General features: G+C 36.1%; 1 protein-coding gene and 1 long non-coding RNA gene across 3 annotated transcripts in view; one reads left to right on the top strand and one right to left on the bottom strand.

Annotated features, from left to right (window-relative positions):
- CDK14 (cyclin dependent kinase 14) overlaps positions 1–27,590 on the top strand; it is a 600,063-nt gene that overhangs the window by 236,876 nt on the left and 335,597 nt on the right. For both annotated transcript variants that reach the window (XR_014021222.1, XM_081287662.1), the window contains exon 6: positions 17,355–17,449. Coding sequence is in view for 1 of the 2 variants with exons in the window: in XM_081287662.1 (XP_081143788.1) it covers positions 17,355–17,449 (95 nt within the window). In the remaining variant the exon portion in view is untranslated. The remainder of the gene's footprint in view (positions 1–17,354; positions 17,450–27,590) is intronic.
- LOC308645477 overlaps positions 1–27,590 on the bottom strand; it is a 95,492-nt gene that overhangs the window by 25,846 nt on the left and 42,056 nt on the right. The gene's annotated exons all lie outside the window — the stretch shown is intronic.

Raw genomic sequence — 27,590 nt, 5'->3', positions numbered from 1 at the left:
AGGAGCCAAAGAGGAGTCTCCAGGGGGAAACAGGAACAGAGAAGAGAGAAAAGAACATATTTAATCATAGTCTTGATTAAAAGTCATCCTGGAAAGGAATGGGGTGGCTCAGGCCCCTTTAGGCTAGGACGGTGATGGAATGCTTTGGCTTGGACTTATGGCAAAGCTGCCTGGGGCAGAGGTCAGATAATCTAGAAATGAGAGATTCCCCTGTGCATGAGTCAGAAATCACTAGGGAATTTCCTGATCTATAAGCTAAAGTTTACTCTCTGATTATAGGGAGGAAAATCTTTATAAAAGCACAATATAGGGAGATTTAATCACTTGAAATGAATCTTTTATACTTGTTTCTGCCTCAGGGCATAACGTTTCTGACATCAGGTATAAAGTGTATTTTTTACTAAAATGTATCCCATTGTCGATATTCTATTGATATAGCATCTTGAAAATTTTATTAAGGAAAAGGTAGGGGTTACCACCCTATTTTCACAGAGATGCCAATTTATGATTTAGATTTTATAGTTTAAAATGAAATGGATTTTTTAAAAAATCCCACTTGTTCTTTGAAGTACCCTTAACAACTGGCAAAGAGCAATAACAAGTTCTGCAAAGTTCAGAAAGATTTTGAAAACCTAGAAGAGCACTTCAGTGTCTAATTGCATAGACAGTTACTAAGTGGAGCCTGGAGGGAGGTGACCCGTGGAAATGTACTTAGGACTGGGAAATAGAAAGAGAAGTCTAATCTGTTTTCTATAAAATTTGACTTCCCAACATTGCAAGTGATTTTGCAAGTTGGGGTGAAGATAGATATAACCTTTAGTTTGCCAAATGAAGCATTCATCTTGATGTGTAAGTTCTCTCCAGCTCATGCTGTTTTGGGCTTGAACAGATGGTATACAGAGTGAAAGACATAGAGTTAGGAGGTGGAGCTTGTAAATCTAGGGTTGGGTTTAGGTCTCTACTACTCTAATGAAGCTGGATTATCTTCTCAGAAATTCTTAATAGAAAATTAGGTTCATAGAGGATATTAGGAATGATCAGGTTTCTTTTCTGAGCTTCAGATCTGTGGTTCATATGATCTTGACCCTCTCTGAAGTCAACAAATGGCTGATAAGAAAGCCTTGGTGCCAGATACATGCCAGGATATTTTCATCTGCAAAGCCTTGGTGCCAGATACATGCCAGGATGTTTTCATCTGCAAGTCCCAGACAAACCTGCACCCAGGTGATTAAAATAAAAATGAAATGTGTAGTTTCATGCAGTTAGAAGTCTAGGGGAAAGGTGGGGTTCCAGAAGGTATGTGACATCCTTTCCTCATCTTTGGTCTGCTCAGGCCTTAGTGTTGGCTTCATTTTAAATTGTAACTGTTATGGTTTGGTTGTAAGGTGTCCCCTAAAAGCTCACATGTGAGACAATGCAAGAAAGGTTCAGAGGAGAAATGATTGTGTCACAAGAGCCTTAATACAAACAGTGAATTAATCTCTGATGGGATTAACTGGGTGGTGATTGAATGCAGGTGGGGAATGGCTAGAGGAAGTGGTTCATGGAGGCATGACTATGGGGTATATATTTGTGTCTGGAGCATGGAGTCCCTCTCTGCTTCCTGATAACCAAGTAAGCTTCTTCCCTCTGCCATGCTCTTGCACCATGTCAGTCACCCAGTGCCCCATGCCAGGATAGGTGAGGACCAAGACCTGGGCAGGGTAGGTATGGCCAGTTGTGGATCAGACATCACCAGGTTGTGCATCCATCACTTGCCCTGCTTTATGAGGCGATTCACTGGGAAAGAGTGAACATCACCTTGAGCTCCAAGGAATGGAGCCAGCCACTGTGGACTGAGACCTCTGAAACCCTAAGCCCCTAAATAAACCTTTCCTCCTCTACGATTGTTCTGGTTGGGGGAATTTCAGTTGTAGTGGTGAAAAAAACTGACTAAAACAGTAACACTTAGGTCCATCACAAGACCCAAGCTTGTGCCACCTGTCCCCAAGTAAGATGGCATCATCTAGCATACAACCTTTTATTTTTCTCTTTGGAATATATGATACACACATCTACACACACTGCCTTTTTTTTTTTTTTTTTTTTTTTTGTAAATTTTAGATCGCCCCTTTTCTTTTGGTTGTCTTTCCTGACCAGAATGTAAGCCCCAGGGGACAGGATTCTTGCACATTTTGTCCTTTGTTCCCTGCTGTGTCTATAGTGTCTAGCCCTGTTTCTCTCCCACAGAAGTCACCAATGTTTGTGAGATGAATAAATGAGCTCTTTTCACATTGTGTTAGCAAGTATTTCATTGCCTATATCTTTAAGCTTCAAAGCTACATCTTCTATCTTTTTGAAAGTATTTTGGTTATAGGAAATACATTATGCCAATATGGCCAGCCATTTTTGGACATTAGTGTTTTATCGCATTCATCTACAGGTTTCATTTCATTCTCCAGCACTTTAATTGGTCAAATGGAAGCATTATTTTTTTTTTCTGGAGGAAATTTCCATCAGAAAATTGAGTTAGACTCTTATTTGAATTCCTCTTATAATCCATTTTTTTCCTTCAAAATAAAGTGACAATTTAAAACTAGAAGAAAATAAAATGTCCAACTTTAGATGTCCAATATGCAGTCAAGAGGAGATTGTTTTTGTGAGCTGTCTTTTCTGGTGCCACTTACGTATGAATACATTTGTGACAAACCTTCTCCTAAGATTTGTAGTAAATTATATTATTCATGCCACAACTAACAGGTAGCACTCAATGCTAACCTTTCATTAGGCGTATACATTTCCATTTCAGTTAATATAATATCTGGTTGAGTTTTTCTAAAAAAAAAAATAAGAATTGTTTTTCCCCGTGATGACACCGTTATGTCACTGAGCTAGGATGGCAATCAGTAACCTGTTTTCTAATCACTAGTATCTGTTCTGTAGGGTTGTCACTAGAGGAAAGCGATCACCTAGATTTATACAAAAGGATGTCCTTTTTTCCAACAGTGGTCTATTCTGTGTATTCCTGTAATACACAGATTCCATGAATCTTCTAGATGTTCACCTCTTGTTTCTAACTTTTCCTTCTTTTTTATACAAATAAAAAGTGTACTACATTAAAACCTGAATAATCGGGACCCAAACTTTTGTCTCCAACTTTCTCCCAATTATTTTCCATCAGATATTTGATTTTTAGCCAAAACGAACTACATATTTCTCCATTTATGATTCATCCTTTCCCTACCCTCAAGCTCCTGGAGCTTAGTCTGTACCCTCTTTGTAGCATATCCACAGGTTCTTTCAAATAGCTCCTCTGCCACTCACACTACAAAGTTCTGTGCTTTGCTCCTATTGGGCATTTTCTTTCCTTTCATTCCTTGGTGTTTCCATTGTGCAGTTGCTGCACTCTGATGGCCCTTGCACAACTGTTAAAGTCATTTGTGTGTCTTTTATCCCCTGCTTGAGTGTAGAAACTTGCTTGAAGTGAGGATCTAGGTAAGACTATGCAATGCCGTGCTGTGTGCCATTGTTGACTATTTTCATGTTCTTTTAGAGACTATCTTAGTTTGCCTGAAGGAACTGACTTGCCATTTCTACCACACTAAGCAGCATCTCAAGTGCTAAGGGGTGTGGGATCTATTTATTTATAGCATTAGTAGGAAAACAGAATAAAAATACAAACATGTTCAGTCACCCAGTGCCCCATGCCAGAGTAGCTGAGGACCAGGACCTGGGCACAGTATGTGTGGCCAGTTGTGGATGTGATCAGTCATCACCAGGTTGTGTCTTCGTCACTTGCCCTGCTTTATGAGGTTATTCACTGGGAAAGAATGAACATCACCTGAGCAATGCAGGTGGCACAGTAGTCCTTGTTGGGGCCCAGCCTGGGTACAGACACCACTACCATTTCCCTCCTCTCTTTTCTTACCTTTGCCAGGAGCAGGTTGCTTTCTGATTAATCAATTTTCCTAAAGCTGTTCTATGTAAATAGAGTAAGTGTGGGAGAACCTTGTTTCTCTTTGTCTTCTTTCCTTTTAAGACTCCATCAGAAGAGCTTTGGATGGCAAGGATACTGGTATTTTTTATTCAACTGCTTATTTTACTTAGGGAAGCAGGGCTTGTAATTATAATTATCAAAACGTTTCTCTAGGCAGGTCATACAAAACAATCTGAAGTTGTTCTTGGATGTTTTTCTATTTCACAGCCAACCTACACGAAATGCAATTTTTGCATATATTCCAGGAGGAGCAAATTATTGAAAAATATTCCAGCACTCCCTGTACCTTTCCATATCTTCTGAGGCTAGATCATCACCAACAGAACATAGGTGTTCAGGAAATGTTACTTGAATGAATGAATAAGTAGTTTTTAAAGTAGATGCTTGCTTAAGAGAAGAAAATAAGGAATTTAAAAAAATTTATTAATATTTTAAACTCTACTTATAACAAAATAATAGATTAGGCAAAAAATAAGCTAAATAATGCATATAAGTCAAAGCAAACTAGCCTTCTATCCACACTCATCCCCTGAGCTCTGTGACATTGTGCACAAGTGACCTCTAATTATAGCTTCTGGATTGTGCCCTCTGCTTCCTTCCATGCATACAATCACATACACTTCTTAAGGTGGTTTCCCTACTAACAAATTTCAGATATGCTCTCGTGTTAGTACTTACAGAATTTTTGCATGCTTTCAAATGTCTATAAATTTTTTTTGCTGTATAATTGTGCCATGTTTTATTTAACCAGAACATAATGAATGATAGTTCAGATTGTTTTTAGGTTTTCACCATTTGTGAGGAACTTTACAAGTGAATCTTCTTAGTAGTGTATCCACAAGGATGAATTTCCAGGGGGAAATGCTGCTTCAGAGGCTGGGAGGAATATTTTAATTTTTAATAGACATTGACCAATCTCTCTTCCCTCCCCAGTAACACTCTGACATCATAAAGGGCACTCATGAGTATATTTATTTCCTCAAATCCTTGCCACTTTTGTGTATTATTTGAACTAATTTACGCTTAGTTTCATGTGTTGAGTCTTCTCTCTGAGGATTGCTCTGCTGCCCATTGTTCCGTGTGTGTGTGTGTGTGTGTGTGTGTGTGTGTGTGTGTGTCTGTCTGTCTGTCTTGGTGGACATGTCAGGTTATCAGCAGCTTATTTGGCCAAATGCTGCAGTTTTGCAATTTGAAGCCTGGCAGAATGGCTTGGGAATCAGAGGCCTGCTCCTGGTCCTGGTCAGCTGTTGACTCTTTGTTGGTGTCTTAAGTCCATTTTGTTCTTTATTCCTCATTTTCTTAGGGGGTTAATATTGGAAATTTAATGTCTACTCAATTTTTCATCCTGTGAGAATGAATTGGAGGACCAGAGGGCGAGAGAAGGAAAGAGACATTTTAAATTGTATAATTTTTGACATTCTTTCTAGGTCAAGAAAAATACTTCAGTTGGACCAAGTGGCCTTCAGTGTCTGTTGAGATCTGTCATTCTGTGAATCTGTAATCAAAGTGACATAATTTAAAAAGGAAGATGGGAAAAGAAGGAAGGGAGGGAGGGAGGAGGGTAGGAAGAAAGGACAATTGTGTGTGCTAGAAACACTAAGGATTCCCATTATGAGACTCATGAGGCTGACTTGGGAGAGTCACTGGGACTTTGAAAAAAAGCATGTGAAATGGTTATAACCTTATTTCTGCCCCCTTTTTCTTTGGCAGAAACCAGGGCCATCTTGTAATTGCTTCTCCCATGTTCTCCTTCTTGTCCCTTTTCTTACCATGCTTATTGACCTGTGGGACACATCAAACCCACTTTGAGTTGACTGCTTCCATCTTCCTCATCATTGTTACTGCCACCCAAGTGAGGGTGAGGACCTGGGTGGTGGTGCTGTGTAGGCGGCCAGTTGTGTAGCCACGGCTGTATGACTTTACACATACCAGGGCTCCTGGGATGGCAAGGATTCTGGTTTTTCTAGGAAAACCAGAGTTGTACATCTTACATGAAATCCTCTGATCTTTAAATACTTAATTTTAAAAAATTGAAACATTGCAACATTCCAAACAATCCAAGTCTGTGTGTTGGTTTTATTTGGTTCTACTGTAAATCCTTGTATGGTTAGAACAACTTTCTTTTCTCATGAATGCTGCCTTCTTGTTTATAAGTTCATCTTATGCTGAATACAATATTATGATGCAATTTTAGTTTCTCACATGAGTTTTTAGAAATAAATGATACTTTCAAAGCAATTTTACCATCTCTTCATAATTTGAAATTTGAGTGGAAATAAAATAATGCATTTTTAGTTACAGCATTAGTATGCAGCATTCCACCCACTTATGAAAGAAGAACTAATGGCATCCTATAGGTTGTCCCTTTGTTTATTTTTTAAAAATCAGTGAACTATATAGCTGCAATGTGTTTGTCAGTTAATATGAAAATGAGAACAGATTTAGTCTGATCACCATATCCAGGCTGAACTGAGCACATTGTAGTTTGATAACCAATGTACAGTGGAGCGTAACTCTAGGAACTGTGCTTCTTGCAGTGATTTATGAATGGTCATTTAAGGGTTTTATTTTTCTCATTTGTGCCTGCATTATTCAACCAGCATTGAATAGTCATCTTTTATAAACTCAGCACTGTATTGAGGGCTGTGAGCAGAGCAGCAGTGAGTGCAGACAATGAGTGAACCGGGATGCAGACAGGTGGAACCCAGCCATCAGGTAGTCATAATGCTGTGAGGGGCAGTGCTCCCTAAAATTTGGGGGTCAGGAAAGACTTTCAAAGGCAAAGGTAGCTAAGTTAAGATCTGAAGATATGTTAGGAATTGGTAAGGCCCAATTGAGGTCCACTATCTCTGCAAGAGTGGATGGAAACAACGGGAGTCTGAGAGGCCTTGGAGTTGGAAAGCTGATGTTCAAAGTGTGGCAGGGCTGGGCAGCTGCAGGAGGACTCACCAAGGGCCTATTGTGCAGGTCCTTGGAAGCCCTGGTAACGTGCTGTTAAAAGGCTTCAAGAAAAGAAGTGACTTGATCAGATAAATACAAATTTTTAAAAGCCTATTTGAATAGCAGTTTTCCCCTTCATATTTCTGTGCTTTTAAACCTGCTGCAAGTGTACACTTTGTGCAACAATCAAGATGTATCTCCTGTCTCTAATCTATTCAAGCTTCAGGGTTTTCTGCCCTCAGTACCGGGGTAGATTTGAAGATGGAGGGAAGCCATGACCCACAGCAACAATCTAAGAGCAAAGGTCAGTAACTAAGGGAAAGGGAGAAGCAGAAAATGCTTAGTCCAATGACAAAAACAGAATTGTACTGTGTCAGGAGTCAGGAGGTCAGAGTTAGAGACCTGTGGCCAAATTTATATCTATTTTGCTGTCCTTAGATGTCAAATAAAAGGTTGGATAAGATGCTCTTGAAGGAGACACTCACCGTTACAATTCTGTGAGAATTATTTCAGTTGTGCATGATAAATCAGTCAAATTATGGATGCATTTAATGCAATAAGATTATGTGTGTGTGATGTACACAAAACAAGATGACATTTTTTTAGAAAGGGGAATGTGGGTCAATAGGAAGTTGAATATATTTGAGAAGGTGATGGAAATGCTAATAGTATGTGGATGTTTGCAATATTTCTCAGGAGCTGCCTGTCTTGTATGGCAGGGCAGGTTAGGTGAGCCGGAACTATGTCAATACCAGTCTTGGATGCACCTTGCAGAGACACTGAGGAATATATGATCATATTACCTCTTCCCCCAGTTCTTCTGGTTGACTTTTTTTTTGTCATTGTCATTTTCTAGAACAGCTTTTTTTTTAAAAAAAAAAATTACCATGACAAATATGAAGTTATCTTGTTAATTTGGAAATGGGATATATATGCAATGTACAACTTGTCTCTTACTTTACTTGTATAGTTATCCTGGTAAACCATACTTCCAAATGTTTTGTTTTAAGCAATAGTAGAATACTTTCAGGAAATGTAGCACTCCCAAGGTATTGTCAGTTTCTTAACAAATACACATTGACCTTAGAGGAGAAAATAGGAGAGTCTAATGAAATCATTTAAAGTTATTATTGTTGTAATATCAAAAATATTTACAAAATTCTTAATTTTTAGAAAAGACTGGGAAAGAGAATCTCCCCAAATACATTGAATAACATTTTGCCTATGTAACTTTACATAAATAATTTTATTTTTATCACTACAGGCTCTGTATACTGAATACTTGGCATCCATTCACTCTACCCTTTATAGGTAAATTTGTTTTCCCATCTTGCTATTGTGTATTTGCAGAGGTAGATTAGTCCTCTTCAAATGCTGCATCCACTTGAGTAATGTGAAGTGGGAGAGAAATGAGGCCACTACTAGCCTGGGATTCCTCAGCCTTTTTCTAACACCTGATTGGAAGGCCTGTCTTATCCCATCATTGCTTTCAGTGTAAAAATCTTGAACCTTTGCTTGGTGCTCAAGTGTGCTAAGCACGGTGTCATTCACTGTTGCTAGACATAGAGGGAGGATGGGCATGGGTGGCGGGGGAACACAGCTGGGCTCAGCATGTTAGTGGCCTTGTTGTAGGTGACAGGGCTCTCTGGGAGTGAGATTAGCATGGGTTCCCACCATGCTCAGGCTGCACAGAGGCAGCATGAAGGGAGTGGAGTCCTTGTCCAGACATAGGTACAGGTTACAAAGTGTTGCCCTAGACGAGGTGGGGGAGAAGGTGGCTTACCTGCCCCAAGATGAGCTGATTCTAAGGAACTGTCTCTAAGACTGCTCTTTCTACTGAATTATATGATAATTTGTAAATTTTTAGCCTGGATTTTGTTGCTCCATCAAATGAAGTAATGGTATGTTTGAAATTTCAATTTATCCCTAACCGAAATTCATATTAATTTCTTATGTTCCTCCACTTCTCTTTCCTCTGTGCTCATGATCCTTTAACTGTGTGTCAAGACATAATGATTCTATTTCCCACAGCACTGGTTCTGAAACATTTTTGCAGCAAACTTTAATCTTTTCAAACTTGTAGATTTGAAAAGTCCATTTAATCATGACCTTATCAACATCTTATTATAAATGAAAAACTGTGAGCTAACATTATTTGTTATTATACTGAACAGAAAAACTCTGCACACATAAGAATACTATCAAATTTTCAGAACAAAGTATTCCCTCTGTTTTTTAGCTAAAAGCTGTCACCTTCAATGGTGTCTATCTCAATGGTGATGAGTGTGTGTGTGTGTGTGTGTGTGTGTGTGTGTGTGAGAGATAGAAAAGATAAATGAATCTAGTAATCAATGATGTGACTGCTTCTGTTGATTTTCTCATGGAACAGCCAGTAGATGGAAATGTACCTAAGTGTGTAAGCATGCATGCATGCATGCACACACACACACACACACACACACACACACACACCATAAACATGCTACCCCCCCCCCCCACACACACCAAAGCCATAGCATAGTGCCTTTAAAATTTAGGATATATAAATATTGAATAAAAAGTTTGGTCAAAATACAGAATATAAGCTTCACGGGAACAAGAATTTGTGTACATGTTTCTCTTGCTTTATCCATAGTGACTGGCACATAGTAAATATTAAACAAATATTCATTGGATGTTATTTGGGTCCTATATCTATATACTCACATTTGATAGGGTTGAGATAAAACCCAGTGAATATGCATTAATATCAAGTGCATAAATTCATTTTGGTGTATGTGGTTGGAGGGCCACAATTTGAGAAGGAGCACATTCACCTGTCATGAAGTGAACAGTGTAAATCCTGATAATGTGGGAAGGGGAGCCTAAAGAGTCTGGAAACATGCTGTAAAACTATCTCGTCTTGTGAAGGAGTCAGCTATTGGTCCACCTCTTGATCAACTGTCCTTTGTGCAGGCCCTCAGGCGCTGGAATATGTAGCCATGGCAAAGGAGGTATCTGATTTTACACTTACCTTAATTTGTATATAAGAATAATAGCTATCCATGTAATTTCATGTAAATAAAGGTTTAGTTGAGCTTAGTCTGCTAGCAATACCTAACATGATATAAATGTTTATTCTAATTTATTTATTTATTTTGCTACTGGGGATTAAACCCACTGAGCCACATCCCTAGCCCTTTTTATATATTTTTTTAGAGACAGGGTCTCACTATGTTACTTAGGGCCTCACTAAGTTGAGAAGGCTGGCTTTGAACTCATGATCCTCCAGCTTCATCCTCCCAAGCTCCCTGGATTCCAGGCATTCGCCACCATGCCTGGCTAAATGTTTATTCTTAGTCAGAACACATAAGGGGCTTGGTGCCAAGCCACATGTCCTTTTTTATTACATTGCAGTGTTCTTGCTAATTGGACTTGTAACCCATGTCTAATCAAGTTTAAAATAGTTAAAATGAAGCAAACCATCTACCTGTTTTTAAAGCTATCTTAAGTAGCTCAATAAAAATCAAGTCTTCTGTTTTCAAGTCTTCCAGAAATCTTATATTCCTAAATTTGTCTCTTTTCTGCTAAGTACAGTACCTGGAACGTAATCATCACCATTCTACCCGTTGCTAGAAATGTTTGATTTCTATAGAAATTACTAATAAGATGTTTACATTTGAAAAGAAACCCCTGTCCAACATTTATGTATTACTTGCAATTGCATGGATCTTTTGAGTAGCAAATAGGAACAAGACTAGGTAGATCATGGAAAACCAGCTGATAAGTCATATATAGGTTGAACCAGCAGAACTGAAATGTTTTGCCCCGAGCAAGTTTATTTTACTACAGGGAAGTAACTGATTAGACAGGAACAATTTCAATATTTTGGATTAATGTGTGGAATGAGAGCAAATTATAGTTTGACATGCCTAAGATAAAAAAAATTCCATCAATACCCTAGTGAGGCAAGAATAGTCATATAATGATTCATTATTGTGGGTTGTACAAAGTTGCCTGCTAATTATGTAAAACCTTATATGTTCTTTATTTTATAGTGTTGTTTATATTCTTTAGTCCTTCTACTTCTTTATTTTTTTTTTGATTTTTTAATTGATTTTTTAAAAAATAAATGATTGCAGAATATATTGCAATTCTTATTACACATATACCTCACAATTTTTCATATCTCCGGTTGTATATAAAGTATGTTGACACCAATTTATGTCTTCATACATGTACTTTGGATAATGATGTCCATCACATTCCACCTCCCTTGCAAACCCTCTGCTCCCTCCCTTTCCCTCCCACCCCTCTGCCCTATCTAGAGTTTGTCTATTCCTCTCATGCTCCCCCTCTCTACCCCAGTATGAATCAGAGAAAACTTTCGGCATTTGTTTTTTGGGGATTGACTAACTTCAATTAGCATTATCTTCTCCAACGCCATTCATTTACCTGCAAATGCCATTATTTTATTCTCTTTTATTGCTGAGTAAAATTCCATTTGTTTATATGTCACGTTATTTTTATCCATTTATCTACTGAAAGATTGGTTCATCTATTTCTAATGAAGAAAAATTTCAGATACCTCCTTTTTATTATAAAAGTAATATCTTTATCATAGACAAGCCAGATGATACAGATTTACATGTAGAAATTAAATCGTTCCTGTATCACTCCTCTCGTATAATAATGGTAACTTTTTTTCTATTTATTCAGTTTTTGGCTCCTTGAATATTATCTTTGGTAAAACTACCAATGCATTTATGAAAAGCTAACATTGATTTGTGAACTCCACCAGATTGAAACAGATAACATTGCTGTGCCAGTGGATCCAGCCAGTCAAATCTTGGCAGTTCCATAAGCATAAGCTATATTGTTGGAGGAGTTTATTCTTTGAAGTGACTTAGTAAGTGGTCATTGTGGTCAGGTTGAGGCTGAGATGTGGAAATAGCCCCTGCTGACTTCTCTCTGCTAGTAAAGAAGTGATGGATAAACAGATTATTGACAGCAAGGGAGAATGGTTGAGGCTGTAATTTCCAACACTAATTTTTAGTACTTTGATGTTAGGGAAATCAGAGTGGGAACAAACAGGAGGAATGAATATGCAGCGAAACTGATTTTTTTTTCATCTCCCACCAGAAAAACTTAATTAAAAAGCAAGTAAAAACAGCAGACTTTTCTTTTAATATGTATTTTTTAGTTGTAGTTACGCACAATACCTTCATTTTATTTATTTCTTTTTATGTGATGTTGAGGATTGAACCCAGGGCCTCGCATGTGCAAGGTGAACGCTCTACTGCAAAACAGCAGACTTTTTGATGCATAACAATTTATGTGATAGTAATAAAGTATTCCTAACCTCTTGTATTGCTTTTTCACATTTGGATGACATCTGGTGAACAGCGTGGCGTAACTCTAAATCCCGATTGTGATTTAAATTGTTTTAGCTCTGTGTTTTGGAACAGCTATGACCTCTTTCCCCCAGTGATGCAGAGTTGACTTTTTGTATGTATGTGTGTAGACAGGATAAAAAGTAAATCCGGGGTCAAAGACACAGCCCTCCTTTTCATTAGTGTAAGTCTCCTCATCTCTGGGACACAAGCAAGATGAAGGAAGCTGGCGTTTGCACTTTCCAGACACTGAAGCAGGAAGCAAGAGAGGACGGGTGGTGTGCATTTATTATCCCTCCTTTCCTAGTAGGATCTCAAATGGTGATATAGAAAATCACTTAAATATCAAAGCTTTTAAAAAATATTGTTGACACTTTTTAGCTACTACACTGAGAACCTGATAAAATGAGCTTTCTCTGATTTTCCATATTAACTAAAAACATTTATTTTAATCAGGATGGGGTTGGATTTTAGATGAAATTCATCTCTTCCAAGTCTGAGTGGAAACTTAAGATGTTTATTCTAAGAGTGGAAGACCACAGGGTGAATATGGCTCATGAGTGTGTATCTCATTTACTGCCAGCCAGAGGGAAGGCTCCCCGTGTCCATCTGTCCTCCTGGGACTTTGTCAAAGGCACAGTCACCTTGATGAATGGAATGTTTTCATTTTCTTATTGTTTTCATGTCATATTCCAAAAATTATTGTTAAGATTTTTCACCCTCAGCCTAATTACAAATCGTTTACATCATGTTCAATTGTACTGTTTTAATCCTCACTAGTGAAATTAATTTGAAATGTTGCCACATGTTTACCTCAAATTTGTGGGGAAAGCGTGTGTGCTGGAATAACAACGAAAATGTTGTAGGATTTGGTTTGAATATAAATGATGAGAAGATAACATGTGGTGTATTTATGATTGCATTAGGATTACATGGAGTAATGTTTTGACAGTATTTGACATGAAGAGGGACATACTGGCTCCGGAATTTGTCAGAGCTAATCAATGGACAGACTCGGCATCCAGGAGGCTCCCTTGCCTTGGTGGCAGCAGGAACCATGGTATCTGGCACCTTGCTGTGACCAGTGGCTGCTGTGTTGGCAGCCTCAATGCCAGCCCTGTCTGTCACCTCCCCCAATGTTGGTAGATCATAGGCTGTTTTCTGCCCTTGAATGCCATTTTTCTGCCATCAGCTTTGGAATTAATGGCTTTATCCTTTTCCAGCTATGAATTCATTATGTTAATCTCAGAAAAAAAGGGGCCATGCTTTTAAATTCAGATATCAGTGCTTATTTTACTGCCAATGTGTTTTAAAAGTTTGTATAAATGTATTCTTAAATATAAAATCTGTAATAATTTATACAATAGAATGAAAACATGGAGGCTTTGATAATTCATGTAAAAGTGGTCAAAAATATACTACAAAAATAACATGACTTTTTTCTATATTGCTAGACATTGTCAGGAAAAAAATGCTTTTTTTCCCCCCTAAGATAAATGATGGCAGGAATTTGATGTTACTGAAATTGTAGGAAAATGCAGTGGCATATGATAGGTATGAAGACATTACTCTGAGAAATGAGAAACAATTTAAGTGTAAGTGGTTAGAGAAAAAAAGACAGTCATGGGGGAAATGGGAAAAAAAATCTCAAGTTAAACAGTTTCCTATGTATGGGTTTTGTAGTGATGTGGAAGCTTCAGTTCTTTTTTGGAGTGCTTATGTGTAAAGATGGATGTTCACTGAGCTTGACAACCTACATAATAACTTGAACAATGAAATTGGATAAAATTACAAATATTTCTTTGTTGTAGCCTGCTACTCAGAAGATCCTTAATTTGTAAACTTTCCCCCTCTGCACAGGCAAGGTATTAAGCACTGTACCTGGCCATCATTTTCAAATACCCTGTTGTGGCTTGAAATAATGGTCTTTGTGGAAAGTCAGTCTCAGAAGAGTAGTTCAGAAATTGATATTCTTTTTAAAATGAGCCAATGTGAGGTCCTTCCCCAGATTAATATCTGATGCTAGCTGTTTAATAAAAGTTTAATTGTTTAAGGCTGATGGGCTATTTGAATAATTAATTGACAAAACTGTAAATTATTATTATGAACAAAACTAAGCCCTATGGGAAGTGTATAGTAGCTGCTTTTTCAAAGTTCATGCACAGTGATGTTATTGTAATTTTGTGATTATTTTCTTACTTGTATGCTATAGAGGTCAGCTAACAGAAATTTGTTGATAGTTTTACTAGAAGCTTTTAAATGTGTAAAACTAACTCATCCCTGGTAGAAATATGTGGGATGAGGGAGAAGGCCTCCCCACAGTATTTGGATTATACTTCTCTGGCCTTCAAATTTGCATTGATGTTGCTGATTCAGTTTCAGAGAGAATACATTCTTGTCTTTTCATGTGTAAGTAGCCACACCAGTCAGTTGTAAGTCCGATGGCCTTCTTTTGACCAATTTTGTGCTTATAAAAATTTATCTTAGATTTCAAGATATAATATATTGTCCTGAAGCAGGTTTTCCTGGAGAAGACAACAGAATAGCAATAATAATAACAGCATGCTGGAACTGAACAGTCTATATGCTTTATCTTTGCTTCTCTAGGGAGTCTCCAGTGTATATGGTGATTGTATGTCTCAAATTCATGCAATTTGAGTAACCTAGATTTGCATTTCTTTTAATATATTACAAAATGTGGCAATTTACTTTTTGATTTTTTAATAGACTTTATTTTTTCAAACAATTTTAGGTTCAGTTAAAATTGAACAGAAAGTACAAAGAGTTCCCATGTAACTCATAGTCCCACATAAATTCATCACCTCCCCAACCATCACTCAGAGAGAGTGATACTTCTCCTTGGAGAGAAAATAATAGGATGGCACATTTCCTGCAATCACTGAGCTTATGGTGCTACATCACTCTCTCTCCAAGTCCGTAGTCTGCACTAGGGTTCATTCTTGGTGTTGTAAATCTCTTTTTAAAGATATGTTATTGAGGTGTTATTGAGTGTTTGTCACAGGATTGAGGTCTGATCAGGGCCACCAATGCCAGCAACTAGATTCTGAAGAAATAAATATTTGATGAATAAATGAATCATTAAAAGTTCTTGATAGAATAAGTTAAAAACATGTGCTTTGTTTTTCTCATTAGGTTGTTTGGATTTATAAGTAAAAACCAAAATCAAAGACATAGCATTTTTAAAGTAATGAGAGGAAATTCCTATTCTTTGAATACTATGATATACAGAGAAATAATTCTGATTATTTTTGTTTTTCTTATGAATGAAGAGGATATTTTCTAAAATTAATTCTTGTATTTATGAGTATCTCAGGTATCCTTACATTAATGTAATAAGGGTTTTGGTCATTTGAAAAGACAGGTTACTTGCTTTGCACAGTATTATGTTTTACATATTTTCCTTTTTATAATTTTTTATGTAGAATTAGAAAAATGAAGACTAAATACACTACCCAAATTTAATAAGTAATGTCTTTAACCCCAAAGCTCAATTTTTAACAATATATTTGAGGGAGATATTTCAAAAGAAGAAAAAAATGTTCAATTATATTTTTTTGTGATATTGTTCATAGAAACTGAAATTTTTATCTGAAGGATTTTTTGTTCATTCGTCTGGTTTTTTTAAAAAAGCTGAGCAATATTAGAAAGAGCCTGATTATCAGGGTCAGGGTTGTCTCATTTCTTAATCAAAGGAATAGGAGAAGGAATGGGATTCAAGAGGCAGGACTAGGTTTTCCTTGCTCAAGTTGGGAAATTGTTAACACTACTAGCTGGAGGATTCCCAAATTAGGAAACCTACTTATCCTCTAGATAAGTAGGAGTCGAATAAAGTAGCCCACATCTACACAAAACTGCAATAAAGAATGAGACAATAGGAATCTATGCATTTTAGCTGATAAAAACTTCTTAAGGATCAACCATGAAATTAAAAAAAACATAAATAGCACTGTAATATGAATTAATATTCTCATTTATCCTTTGAGGATTTTTTCAAGCAAACAAAGAAAAACCCACATGGAATTGGACATACAAAAGTTAAGCAGGGAAATGGTCAAAACCAAAATGAAATGAGTTAATTGAACTCTTGAGAAATATAGAAGACAAAATCAAATCAGAAATGAAAACTGAATCTTAAGGTGCTCATGGGAAAAACAAATGCAAATAATAGGTGACCCCACATATTAATATTTATATTGAATCCAAATAGCCTAAAATATCTATTAAAACACAGAGATTGGTAGAATGAATTTTAAAAGATACTTGATCTGACTATATACTGTCTGTAAAATGCTCACTTCAAATATAGTGAAATTGGTAGAATAATAGAAAAGGGCTCATAAAAGACACACAATGTAAACACTAATTAAAAAATAATTGGGGTTACTATCCTAACGTAAAACAGCAGATACAGAGCAAAAAATTTCCAAGAATGAAGAACAACATTGTTGATAAAGAGGTCTATTGGTAAAAAAAGACAGCCATCTTAAATGTGAATCCAGTGTACAACAGAGCTTGAAAATGTAAAAAGGAAAGAACTAGAGAACTTAAAGCATAAACTGGTAAGTCCAGCTGGGAACATCAATATTTCTCAGTATCACTATTCAGAAAAGCAGCAAGGATTTAGAGGAACTCAGTAGCATCATGAAACAACAGGATCTAGCTGCATTTATGGGACTCTCCACCTAGCATCAGAATACTTATTTCATACACATGGATATGCTAAGGTAAGCCACATCCTTAGTAAACAATCCTAAGTAAAACGCACCTTGAAAATTTTTAAAAATTGAAATCAAACCAGCTACATTCTCTGAACATTATAGAACCTAACCAGAGATTAGTCACAAATGGCAGGTGATAAAATTGGTGGGTTTGATCTAAATGAAGACCTTTTTTTTCCATCCCATGATTCTGAATTTTTATGGTTTTGGTCTTGGAACATGGGAAAATAAATAACATTTATCTGACAATGGGCCAATGTGATAATGCAACATATTAGTTGATTCTTAGCCCTGATGAATTGTCTCTCTGCCCTTTTTATTTTACAGCTTCTCTGTTAAAAGGACTAAAACATGCAAACATAGTGCTGCTTCATGACATCATCCATACCAAGGAGACCCTGACCCTGGTCTTTGAATATGTGGTAAGGAAAATAAGAATTCAGATCTTTAAGATATGAACAACATTCCTATAGTTTTATCATAAGGTTTTGTTTTTTCATTGTCATACTGAAGTGGATATTTCATATGAGCATTTGAGACATAATTTTGCATAAAATAGCAGCTCTATAAGATATCTTTGAATACACTAAAAATGTTACCTTAAATATTTGTGTGACATATCAACTATTTATAGTCTATTTGTTACTAGTATACATTGTAATTTTTGTTTATGAAACAGGATTAAACAACAGGAAACTATCACTATCAAAGGAAGTTCAAAGAGGAAGTGTTTTTCTTTTGGGCTTATAACTTGGTTTCACAAAAGCATCCTTATGAAGGTTTTTAATTTTTTTTTAAAGAAAGCTTGTTACTTACAATTTAGGTTTCAAAGTTTTCCTGCTCAGTTGGAATTTCAACTATTAATTAAGACATCCAATTTGCCTAGCACACAATGTAATGATCTTATTGTGTTGAGAGTATTATTGCTGGAAGACTTGGACTTGAACTCATAATTAATCTTTCTTCATTTCCCTTGGAAAAACATATGGTATTTGTGTAGCACTACTTCAGCATTTAACTGTGGAATCATGAACGTAACCATGATAATTAACATCCCAATTTTCACAGATGGATCTGAGAACATGTAATTTATAAGATACAAATGACATCAGTGTAGTTTTTTGAGAAGAATAGCTATTGGTATTGTGAATATATTAAGATTCCATTTAGTAATTGCCACAATACTTTTTAAAAAAAAATTGAAATACTTTCCATTTTTCCAGATGAAATGTAAAAGAATGAATATTTGAAACATTTTTATCTTGCTAATGTCTGCCTGTGTCTGTTTGTCATTTTAAAATTGTTGTCTTATGAAGAAGCCATTCATCTTGTCTATTTACATATAAATGATAGATACATTTGAATAATATGGTAATGTGGCTACAAGGACAGCTAGAGCTGAGCAGTTGCATATATTACATGCTACCAAGAATGGATGCAGATTCACACATCAATGCAAATATAATTTCTTTTGTTTAATCCATGATTTGGAGTCAATAATGTATTCAGCTGATTTAGACTTGGAACTTTTGATTTATGTTTTCCACTATGTTTAGTTTACATCTCTCAATGAAATCTAAGTTTTTCTAACTATTCTAACTAACTTTCCACAGAAAAGATACTTTAAAATGTATTTATTACCTCCTTCAAATTGTACACTTAAATTAAAAGGAAAAAAAATAGTTTGGGCATCAAAATCAGTAACATTGATAAAGAAACTGACAGCAGTAATGTGAAAATATGTCCCCCGGATCTTAAAAGAAAACAGAATTTATTTGTGAGGGTAAAAACTGTGCCTGTCAAGTTGAATTTCATTTGGTGATTTTATATTTTGTGGACATGCCAAAATAAGTGAAGAAATTCATTATGTTGCAGTATTTGCTGATTAGGACTGACTTTGAAATGCAATCATTTTTCTTTGTATGAGCGAGATCTTCCCTGGTCCAAATTGTTGTACAGATATCTAAGTCTTCTTAAAACAGCCTCATAATAGCTTGCACTATGCATTGTTCTTCTAGTGTCATTTCATTCCTAACTTCTCTTGTGGAAGTAAGAAATGTTGTTGCTCATCGTTTTAGAAAGTGAGCAAGATAGGCCACTCATGGCTTATGATGTCCCTGCCTCTTCATTTCTCCATATCCTTCCCTTCCTGTTTCTTGCCTGTTCTTTTTGGCTTCCTTTTCCTATTTTCTTTATCTCTATCCTTTTGCTCCTTCTGATGAAGCACTGTTGGCTGCTATGCCTGAAATTGGTTAGTTTGATTTTTCTATTAGATGTTTCAGTGAGTCTCTGAAATCCAATTTTTGTGAAAAGAAGAGCTTTGGTCTCTAGAGGATCTTGAGTTTTGCCAGGCAGGGTAGGGAAGGTGTAGACTCCCCAGCAATATTAGCCTGATTATGTGGCAGTTGTCTAGAACAAAAATAACTTCCCTGAGTAAGGCCCAAAGTTTTTTATTTTCTTATAATTTTCCAATTGATTGTATGTTAGAAATATTTTATGTTTCAAAAAGAATTAAGGTTCTTACATACTTTAATGAATGAATCAGATTGTTCTCCTCACAGTATCCAGCAGAGATAAACTCCACCTTTTTTTCTTCCATGTTTCATAGTGGAAGGTGGAAGTAATTTTGAAACATGAAATGCTTTGGGAGTTGGAGCAGATCTCTCTCTCTCTCACTTTTTTTTTTTTACACTGCTGATTTATTTTATTTTATTTTTTTCATTTTTTAAAATTTTAATTGTTATATATGACAGCAGGAAACATTACAATTCATATTACACATATAGAGCACAATTTTTCATATCTCTGGTTGTACACAAAGTACAGTCACACCATCCGTGTCTTCATACTTGTACTTAGGGTAATGATGTCCATCTCATTCCACAGTCTTTCCTACTCCCATGCTCCCTCCCTTCCCTTCCCTTCCCTTTTCCCCTTTGCCCAATCTGGAGTTCATCTAATCTTCCCATGCTCTGACCCCCATGGTGAATCAGCATCCTTAAATCAGAGGAAACATTCAGCATTTGGTTTTTTGGGACTGGCTAACTTCACTTAGCATTATATTCTCCAACTCCATCCATTTACCTGCAAATGGTGCTGTAAAAACTGGAAACCCATATGCAACAAAAAAATTAAACCCCTATCTCTCACCGTGTAGAAAACTCAACTCAAAGTGGATTAAGGATCTAGGAATTAAACCAGAGATACTGCATCTATTAGAAGAAAAAGTAGGCCCAAAGCTCCATCATTGTTGGATTAGGCTGAAACTTCCTTAATAAGATCCTATAGTGCAACAATTAATATCAAGAATCAAAAATTGGGATGGATTCAAACTAAAAAGCATCTTCTCAGCAAAATAATCAATCAGTGAGGTGAATAGAGAGCCTACAATTTGGGAACAAATTTTTGCCACTTGCACATTGGATAGAGCACTAATCACTAGGATATATAAAGAACTCAAAAATCTTAACACCAAAAAAAAAAAAAGAAACCCCCACAAATAACCCAATCAATAAATGGAGCAGATCTTAGTAGGGAGAGTAGGGTGGTGGTGAGGCACTGTGGTATTGGGATGATGGGTGGGAGACAAAGAATAGGGTGGAGTGAAATAATGTTTGGGAGGGTGACCACCGAACTGAAGAAAGTCAACAACTGTGATTTATTGGATTTTGTGCAGGGGCACTGGGCTGAGGGCTTTTGTTCATGACGACACATGGTGTTTTCCACAGCACATGGAGCTACGACTGTCACCAATTTATGAAGGAGAAACCTAAGGGTTAAGAGAGTCTTACAGTTTGTAAGCAAGATAGACCTGGGCTATTCTTAATTTGAATCCTAATTGGAATATATTTCCCATTGATTTTTATAGGTTAAATTAGAGGAGCCCTGGGTCACAAGAGGGAAAGAAAGCTTTCCTCTCCTTTCCACAGTCTTCCCTTACTCTGCATTACTCTGCATAATACCAGTGGCTTAGGAGGCTGAGACAGGAGGATCATGAGTGGGTGCTAAGCAACTCAGTGAGACCCTGTCTGTAAATAAAATACAAAGTAGAGCTTGGGGATGTAGTTCAGTGATTGAGTGTCCCTGAGTTCAATCGCCATTACCAAATAACAAAACAAAGTAAAACAACAAACAAAAAAACAAGTTAAACTTCTTTACATTATAGACAAGGCTTGCCACCTGGCCAAAAACCTAACCATTTAAACTTTTATTTCAATTGCAAAATGTGTTTTAAATTTCTATAAAGCAAATTTCTAAGTTACTGTATTGCCCCATAGGGGTGTACTTAAATATGTATACATACACGTAAAAATAGAATTTTGTAGCAAGTTCTAAAATCAGTATCCAATATTTCAATCTAAAATCTCGCAAATTTAATGGTGCTATTACCATGTTCTAAAGTTGTTAAAATAAAATATTATTTTCTAATATTTATAAATGAAAATAACATCAAAATATTCTTTTCTTTTTTTATTGGTTGTTCACAACATTACAAAGCTCTTGACATATCATATTTCATACATTAGAATCAAGTGGGTTATGAACTCCCATTTTTACCCCAAATATTATTTTCTAAGTAATGTTGATTTTATAGTTCCACATAATTCATATCACCTCTTTTTGAAGATAACAGGAGGGAAGATAACAACTTAAACAGTGTAGGAAAAATCAATACCTTGTGCCCATTAAACCCCAAATGTGAAGGGAGAGCAATATATTATAAGATCTATTAAACACAATTGGATTTTCCCTTTTGGCTTCAGAGTTAATTAAGTTTTCAAGGGCTTTCTGAGATACCTGTGCAATATGAGACTCACCAAGTGAAGGATTCTTATTTATGATAATGTACACACAGTATAAATACACTTCTGTTCTTTGCTTTGAAAGAGAATTCAAATGCTAGCTCTTTTATGTTATTTCCATGAATGACATTTTAGGTTTTATAAAAGCCTTCTGAGAATCAGAATAATGAAATAAGTAATGAAAAGTTAGTGATGTGGAAGAATACTCAAGGAAATGACTTCAGAGGTCATTATTAAAGTGATTCAGAGGGTAAGAGGATATTGTAGGCTCTCTCTTGAGTACTGTGAAAAGTTTCTGAAACACCCAGACATTTAGGTTCTTACACATTCTACAGTGTGTAGATATAACAATCTGTAGGCATCAAGGTTGGGGACATGGTGGGCAGTGTGCCCCCAAGTTGCTCACATCTCTTGGGAGAGAAATCAGCTGAGAATTATTGACTGTAGAATATATTTTCCTGTAAAGTGTTAACAATTTCTCCCACTATTTAAACAGTTTTAGTTTGTGTACATATTTACATACACACAAATGTGTGTGTATGTATAATATGGTTAAATATATAATATATGAAGTTTTTATGGATATATATAAGGTTTTTTTTTCTCAAAGACAAATGAGTGCCACATTATCCTATTTAATACCAGGCTGAAAACATTGAGACTGATTCCTTATGTGAAAATGAGAATGTTAATAGTAAGCATGATTATGTAAATATGTTGCCATTAAGGTCACAAGTATTGTATTGTCTTAAGTTACAAAAGAGAGAAGCTTGTGGAGCATCATTTTTCATTACATATTTAACACCTACATATAAAAAGAAAAGCAAAATAGAATGGTGATTACCAGGACAGGAGGGAAGAGGGGGAAAAATGAAGTTGTTCATTTGGTATCAAGTATCAGTTTTACAGCATGAATCAGTTTTAGAGATTACTGTGCAATATAGTACCTAAAGTTAGCAATATGATATATTGTGGGCTTAAAAACTTGCTAAGAGGGTGGTTTAAGTGTCCTTACCACCAAAAAAATAAAAGAAAAGGGCTATAAGAAATGGAGGTGATAGATACATTTCTTATCTTGATTACCTTGCTCATGGTGATGGTATAATATTGTGTGCATATGTCCAAACTCATCAAATTGTATACATTGAATATATGTAAGTTGCTTATATTAATTATACCTAAGTAAAGCTGTAAAAAACAAAAACTTCAACAAACTCACAGATAATCATGGTATTGCTAGGAATAATCATTTTATTTCTTATTCTATGTTGTAAACTAATGAAAAAATCTTATATTCTCTATTAAAAAATAAGCCATCACCCAAAATGATATAAAATGGTATTTGGCTCTTCAGACATCCAATTAGGTGGTTTTAAAGAGCTGTATATATATTCATCAAAACACTCTCATAAATGTTATCCCGTTAGATTTTATCTTACTCCTTTGAGGTATGTAGGGTAAACATTTTTATACAGCATTTTTTTGGTGAGAAAAAATAATGCTTGGAGAATTTAAACAGATTTACTAAAATTACTCAGCTAACTTAAAAGAATGAAATAAAACTAAAGCTCCAGTTCCCTGTACCTGAGACCTCTCTCTGTTACTCCATTTCACCCTGGAGGTTGCTGTGTTTATGTCTTCATAGTTTTATATGATGATCTGAAGTATGTGTAATATGGACCAGGAGGCTGAAAGTTATATTATGACTTTAAATTCGGCCACAGAATTTACCTAGCTATGTAATTTCTCTGCCTCATGCATTTTGATTTCCAAATCTATGACGAATGCTTTAATTTGCTTGATTTTACATCACATCTGTTCTTGAAAAACTATAGCTTTCCATTAATATTCTAATTTCCAGATTAAACTATCTGGGGGCAATTGAGTATTTTTCTGTTCTCATGAGATTAAACCTGTGTGCTCATGAACATGCATATGCAACTTTAAATGGCGGTGATCAGGGTAGGCCTCTTTGAGAAGCTGGAGGTGTTTAGGTAAAAATCTAAAGAAGAAAATTTGGTAAGAGAAAATTCCAAACAAAAGGCTGTGGATCAGTAGAGATAACTGTGGCTGGAACTGAGAGAGCCAGGAAAACAAGAGGAAGAGAAAAATCCAACATACTTGTGGGTCCAGATTGTGTTTTCCTTATAGATCTTTGTTTTACCAAGTTTCAATTTAACTCAGAATGAGGTGGAAAGCTGCTAAAGAGTGCCAAGCACAGAAATGATCTGATCTGATTTACATTTTAATTGGGTCTATATGGACAAATTCTGCAATAGGAGTCCCATTAGGAGGCTGTAGCAGCATAATTTAAGGATAAGATGATGATGTTAGCAAAGGAGAGGAGGTAAGTGTTTGGATTCTGGATTTATTTTTTATGGGTGAGCTGATAATATTTGATGTGTGATTTGAGAGACAAAGAAGAGTCAAAAATAACCATAGGCTTGAACAACAGTAATAGTGGAGCTTTCATCAGGAACTAGAAGAGGTACAGTATGGAGAAGATAAAACTTGATTTTCTTTTAAAATTTGTTCTTTTTTGGTACACATGACAGTAGAGTATATTTTTGACATTATATATATGGACTATATGGAGTATAACATTCTCATTAGGATCCCATTTTTGTGGTTGTTCACTGTTAGTGTATTCATATATGAACATAGGGAAGTTATATCCAATTCATTCTACTGTCTTTCCATTTCCCATCTCCCCTCCCTTCCTTTCATTCCCCTTTGTCTAATCCACTGAAAGAGATTAGAGAGAGCCTACAGAATGGGAGAAAATCTTTGCCACCTGCACCTCAGATACAGCATCAATCTCCAGGACATATAAAAGAATGCAAAAAAGAACTTAACACCAAGAAACCAAATAATCCAATCAGTGAATGGGCAAAGGAATTGAATGGACTTCCCAGAAGAAGAAATATGAATGGTCAAAAAATATATGAAAAATATGCTCAACATCTCTAGCAATTAGAAAAATGCAATTTTAAACTATACTGAATCTCATTCCAGTCAGAATGGCAATTATCAAGAATACAAATAACAACAAATGTTGGCTAGTATGTGGGGAAAATGTACATTTATATATTGTTGGTGGGACTGCAAATTGGTGTCATCACTCTGGAAAGCAGTATGGAGATTCCTTAGAAAACTTGGAATGGAACCACAATTTGATCCAGTTATCCCACTCCTCAGCATATACCCAAAGGACTTAAAATCAGCATACCATAGTGACACAGACACATTAAAATTTATAGCAACACAATTCATAATAGCTAAGCTATGGAACCAATCGAAGTGTCCTTCAATAGATGAATGGATAAATAAAATATGGTATGTATACACATATTAACTCAGCTAAGAAAAATGAAATTATGGCATTTTCTGGTAAATGGATGGAACTGGAGACTATCATGCTAAGTGAAATAAGCCAATTCCCCCAAACTAAAGGCCAAATATTCTCTCTGATATGCACATGCTAACACACAATGACGGGGGTGAGGGATGGTGAGGGACAAATAGAAGTTCAGTGGATTAAAATTTGATTTTCAACCCTCGAAGTTTGAGATGCTTGTTGCATATGAAGTGCAGGTGACAAAAGCAGATGGGTATGAGAATTTAGTATTTAGGAGAGAGGTCTAGGAAAGAGATTTGGAAATTGTCTGGACTATAAACATTAAAACCAGGGGATTGAATGAGATGACTAAGCTTGTTAGTTGTTACATTGGTTCCCTTAAATGAGCTTTGCCTTTCAATACTACTGTCCTTGACTTATCTACCCAATAAAGCAAAATGTTGAAAGGAACACTGTGCCAGGTCTGGGCCTAATGCTTGGAAAACCTTTACAGTTTCTGCTTTGCACTCTTGAGAGTTCTGACCAGGCAGGTAAAGAATTCCTGATGTCCTATTAGAAAGAGTATTTGGAGAGAAAGAGAGACCCTATTCAGCCTGGAGGAGAACTGAGAACCCAGTAGTCAGGGTGAAATTGGGTTCCAGAAATTGGACCTTAGTCAGTTTACCCAGCCAGACTAGCCAAGGTCCAGACACAGGACTGAAAAAGCATTTAGGTAGAGGTTAGAGACATGTTCCAGACTCTCATAGACCATGTGGAGCCTTGATAATTTGTTCCAGCTATTTCTTTTCTGAATTCCTATCCTACAGAATTGTGAGAAATAATATAATGGCTATTATTTTAAGCTACTAAGTCTTGGGTTAGTTTGTCATGCATCAGTCAATTTGTAGTGCATTATATGGGTAAATGGATATACAGAAGGGAAGAAAGATCCGTGGACTGAACAGTGGAACACTACAAAATTAAGGGTCCAAGTAATAAGAAATGGTCAGCAAAGGATTTTAAAAAGGATCTGTCTCTATAGAGGAAATTATTCATTATTTCAGATAAAACTATTATATTTGATACTCAGAGATCAATGAACGAACTGGGTGTCACAACGGCAAAATCTGCCTAATTTCTACCAGAGTAGTACCTGGCACATTGTAGATGCTTATCAAATATATTTGTATGAATGAGAGACACCTGGAGCAGGAAAAATAAGAGTTTACTACGTAAGACAAGCAGCAAGAGAAAGAACTACTTTATTCATATTTAACTATTTTTAATTTCTCTATGTGTAATTTTCTAAATATAATCTTTATTTGTTTCTACCAACACAAATGGTCTTTCAAGTAGAAGATTTAGAACAAATTTGACTCCATAGCAGGTAGTTAGAGCAGGCCTCAGATAATGGCATAGTTAGAGATACCTAGTTGTCAAAAGCATTAAGAAATCTGGCTTCTCTGAGTGTCAGTCATAAATCTCCATAGCAAGCAACAGAAATTCTCCTGGCCTGCTTTAATAAGAAAATTTACTGAGGTGATATCATATGGGTGACAGCCCTGCTAGAAAGACTTTAAAAATGGGCAGGAACAGTGTGAGTTTGGACAGTCTGAACCAGAGACAAAATCATGCCATACAGCTGTCTGCTGAGTACCCTCCTGCCACCAGGACTGTTGCAACTGGACATTGGCTTCACTTGCCTGCCTTCAAATGATGGCAAGTGGCCTCTACATTCTCATTGCTTTGGGGGGTTTGCCTTTTATGGGAACCTGGACTGCTTGTGTTTGGTTAACAGAAAAAATCTCATGTCATGTTTTGACTAAATTGGACCCTGAGGAAGTATCTAGTATCTTAGCTTTTGTAATGGCGGAGGGTCCTGTCTCCCATCTAGGTTCATAAAGCAAGGATTTTTTTAACCATAAGGAATATTTTCAGATAAAAGGCATGCTTTTCTTGGTTCCCTGAACTATTTCCTAAACATCTACTAGAATAGCTTAATTCTCTAGTCCCAGATAAATGACATCTGCAGTGTGGAATAAATTTCAGGGGGCACACTCATGGATCCATTGCTTATGATCCCTTTGAGAAATCATCAAAAATGCAGATAGGCAAGAGTAATGCTGGTTTTAAAAAGGTGGTGGGGCAAGAAAAAAACCAAATAATATAATCAGTAAATAGGCAAAGGAACTGAACAGGCACTTCATAGAAGAAGAAATACAAATGGTAAACAAATAAATGAAAAAATGTTCAACCTCTGTAGCAATTAGAAAAATGCAAATAAAAACTACACTGAGATTCCATCTCACTTCAGTCAGAATGGCAATTATCAATAATACAAGTAATAATAAATGCTGGTGAGGATTTAGGGGGAAAAGATTCACTTATACATTGCTTTTTGGACTGCAAATTGATGCAACCACT

Source organism: Spermophilus citellus (genome assembly GCF_964194105.1).
Source record: "Spermophilus citellus genome assembly, chromosome: 3".
NCBI classification, from domain to species: Eukaryota; Metazoa; Chordata; class Mammalia; order Rodentia; family Sciuridae; genus Spermophilus; species Spermophilus citellus.
The sequence above is the reverse complement of the archived record's forward strand: the minus strand, read 5'-3'. Positions and strand labels throughout refer to the sequence as shown.